The sequence below is a fragment of the Camelina sativa genome, chromosome 9 (genome assembly GCF_000633955.1).
Source record: "Camelina sativa cultivar DH55 chromosome 9, Cs, whole genome shotgun sequence".
NCBI lineage: Eukaryota > Viridiplantae > Streptophyta > Magnoliopsida > Brassicales > Brassicaceae > Camelina > Camelina sativa.
Genome location: NC_025693.1, coordinates 12,704,147 through 12,707,723, shown reverse-complemented (window position 1 = coordinate 12,707,723; position 3,577 = coordinate 12,704,147). Strand labels below are relative to the sequence as shown.

The window sequence follows — 3,577 nt, the reverse complement described above, 5'->3', positions numbered from 1 at the left end:
TGGGAGGATTGCCTCACTGAGTGTTTATCAAATACTCATGCATCTCAATTTGTGTTTGTGGTGCAGGTAAAGGCAAAGTGTGATCGTGGAATCAAGGCAATGAAGAGGAGGATGTTCTAGGGACTCGATTGGATGTTGTCTGGCATTGCTAGGTTGCTAGAGTTGGGTCATTAGAAACATTGCTAGGTTGCTGGTTCCTTGTTTCTTGTTGTTTGGATTGATTATTGTTGATGATTATGGTTATTGGTTTTTATTGGAGTATTATTGGATATTATGTTGGTGTTGTTATTTCCGCTGATGTTTGTGATTGTGGTTAGGTGGCTAGTGGGTATGGGACCACTAGTTGTAGTTCTATTTATTATATTATTATTTAAAAAAAAAAAAAAAGGTCGGTCGTTTCAAGATATCATATCTTGTCTACGTGATTTATTTTATGCTTTATATTATGTTGTTGTAATTCGTTTATGATTTCGTTATTTTAAATATAATTCACATATTTTCTCAATTCGATTTTTGCGCTCCTAACACAAACGACCAAAGTCTCAAGAAGTTACAGTGGCTGAATGACCAAAAAGTAAACTCCTTGGGTTTTGACAATGTTTTTGTCTAAACCCGACATTATTTCGAGCAAGCACATCGAATTTAACAAATTTAAGTTTATGAAGGATATAAAGTGTTCTTAAAACGTTTACTAAATGAAAAGTTGGTCATATGATTGCTTAACATATGCAAAAGTTTCGTTCAAGTAGACACCATGAGTTCCAAAACAGTTTTGAATTTAAAATTATATTAACGTATAAAAAATATTAATAAATTAGAAAATATATTCCGCGGTGTAGCAAGTGTTGTTAATCTAGTTGATAAAAATTGAAGAGAAACAATTGGTTTTATTGAACAACATAGATCTTTACCATTTTCAATAAGTTCTGTTACATTGTTGAAGAGAAAGATAAACAAACTTCATACATAAAAATAAAATAAAATAGAGAAAGATAAACAAACTTTAACATAAACTTTAAAAATAAACAGAGCATTTCGAAAGCACATTAGCTCCAGTAGACGAATTACAAATCTCGACTATTTGTTTGAGTCATCTTCTGATTTCTCCACCTTTGTCACGAATGTAACCGGTTTCTTTGGGTGCTCATTTACGGTCAAGTTAAAAACATCTGGCTTTGCGTAATGTCCGACCACATCGAAGTATAATTTGGCTCTTGCTATATCACCAAGATCTGGATGAGGAACGTCATCAATATGATTAGCTCAAATAGTTCATATTTTCTAGATATAGCGTAAGATGAACAATTATAAGTGTATATATGTATACCAAGATCTGCTGTGAGGAGACCCTCTGATTCATAGTTTGGTCCAGCGAGAACCTGTCCCAAAGGTGAAATAATGACACTTCCGCCTCCGGAGACAGTAGGATCAGGATGCTTTTCGTCTACAATGTCATTAAACAAGTAATCAGGATGTTCAGGGAAATCTCTGCGCTTGCAGAACTGGTGTGCTGACAACACGAAACATCCACCTTCGACCGCAATGTGAATCATCGACGCTTGCCATTCCAACGAATAATCAGCAGTAGGTGCACAATAAATCTCAATCCCTGCGCCGTCAAACATCTAAAATTGTTAGGAATGTTACATTAAAAGCTAAGTGGGACTCAAAATGTGTCACATTATAGTAAAAGCTGACCTTTGGCGTACAATGCAGTTCTGTAGAGGGGCATCCTATTTTCCCAGCAAATAGCAGCTCCGAGTTTGCCAATGGGAGTGTCGTAAACGGGGATGGTTGATCCGTCCCCTTGACCCCAGATGCAACGTTCTAAAGATGTGGGCATGACTTTACGGTGCTTACCCATGAAGCGACCTTCAGGACTAAAGAAAAGGGCTGTGCAATAGAGTGTATACCCATCCTTCTCTATCGCCCCCATTACCAAGTGCACATTATGTTTCCCGGCCGCCTTAGCCAATATTTCTACTTCAGGGCCTAGATTCATCACAAGAACCAAAAAGAATGTTAAATCAAGAAATAGTCATTTGTGAGAGTGCAATAAAACTAGAGCTATAACAGTCAATAATGCGCCAGTTCCAATTAATATCCACTCTAAGAGTGACAAAAACAGAGAAGTCGAAGACTCCAACCGTAGCCAACAACATATATCATCATTTTGCCAAAAAAAAACATTAAAACCGTGCATTTTGTAACAACGTTACCTTAAAATATACTCCCTCCGTTTCAATATATTGAATGTTTTTGAGGTTTATTTGGTGTTTCAAAATATAGGATGTTTTCAGGTTTCTATGTAGTTTTCAGAGTAGTTTAATACTTTATATTATGCAGTTTTGTTTATGATTAGTTGAACTTTTATAAAGTAGTGTTTTCTTAATCTGCGTGTTTTACTCGAAACATCCTATATTTTGAAACGAAAGGAGTATCATATTAAAAATTTGTTGACAAAACAAAAATTAAATAGATAATTATAACTGAGTATCTATCGCATGTTGCCAAAAAGAAAAAAGATCAAGTAACAGAGATATTGAAGAGTACTTTATACACTGAAACCATACGGATCCGATCTTCAAGGATCCTAAAATAATATTTGTATATTCGAATTCTTGGACCCGAAAAGATTGGATCCTTTGGTGGTGTGTTGTATTTTCTGTCGACATGGTGTGTTGTATTTATTTGGTGTTCTTGATACTCGGATAAGCACAAAATAATTGAGCACTTTTTGTTGGGAGTTGTTGATTGGTAAAATAAATAAAAAATGTATAAAAAATTCATTTTAGAGATAAAGACAAGATAAGAAAATGAAACAAAGAATAGTCAACGAAGAATTCATAAGATTAGAAGTCATACCAGGAACTTGAATAGCAGAAGCATGGTACTTGCGGAACTCATCACGGCCATCAACGTTGTGCACTCCAACCGCTAAACCAAACCTAAACCCTCGAGGATAGCCTCCGATAAAAGCTTCCGGGAACAATACTATCTTGGCTCCCTTGCTCGCCGCCTCGGAAATATACTTCTCCGCCTTGTCTACAAATTTCAAGTATATAACGTTTTATGTCCCTATATTTAGTCTAGATATACCCGAAGCCACACTAAAAAAAAAAAATAGGGAAGGAACTAAATGGTTAGTTACCTAGAGTGGCGGGGGTATCGTTATAGACGGTGGAGGATTGGACGATGGTAGCTCGGACGGTGGAGGATGGGGCAACGCCGTCAACGGGAGTTGTGTTTTTGACCGTGGAGGATGGGACAACGCCATCAACCGAAGTTGGGTTGTTGACTATTTCTTCTGTGCTAGACATATTAACTTTTGTATTGGTGTTTACGATTTGATGACATTGAGAGAGACTTGTGGGACAAATATATAGACCTTTTGGTTTCCTATTTTGTCAATTTTAAATTCCTACTTGAGATGGTAACGACGTTCGAACTTTGAATACGTGGTGGAAGTTTAAATATGTAGGCCACTGTTTACGTGTTCTTTTCCTTACCAATGGTTAATATGTAAGAAGAAGAGACGTAATTGAGATCCTCCGCTTGATATCAATGATATGTTATA

At 36.3% G+C, this 3,577-nt stretch overlaps 1 protein-coding gene across 2 annotated transcripts; it reads right to left on the bottom strand.

Moving 5' to 3' along the window:
• LOC104710892 (nitrilase 3) lies at window positions 882-3,361 on the bottom strand. 2 transcript variants are annotated; one of them, XM_010427546.2, is made up of 5 exons: window positions 3,152-3,361; window positions 2,866-3,045; window positions 1,699-1,992; window positions 1,328-1,609; window positions 882-1,232 (listed from the first exon to the last, which is right to left on the bottom strand). In XM_010427546.2, the coding sequence occupies exons 1-5, from the start codon at window positions 3,318-3,320 to the stop codon at window positions 1,078-1,080; spliced, it is 1,080 nt and encodes a 359-aa protein (XP_010425848.1). In that variant the 5' UTR covers window positions 3,321-3,361; the 3' UTR covers window positions 882-1,077. The 2 variants fall into 2 exon arrangements, with proteins under 2 accessions (XP_010425848.1, XP_010425849.1); XM_010427547.2 differs by lacking the exons at window positions 2,866-3,045; window positions 3,152-3,361 and adding an exon at window positions 2,554-2,661.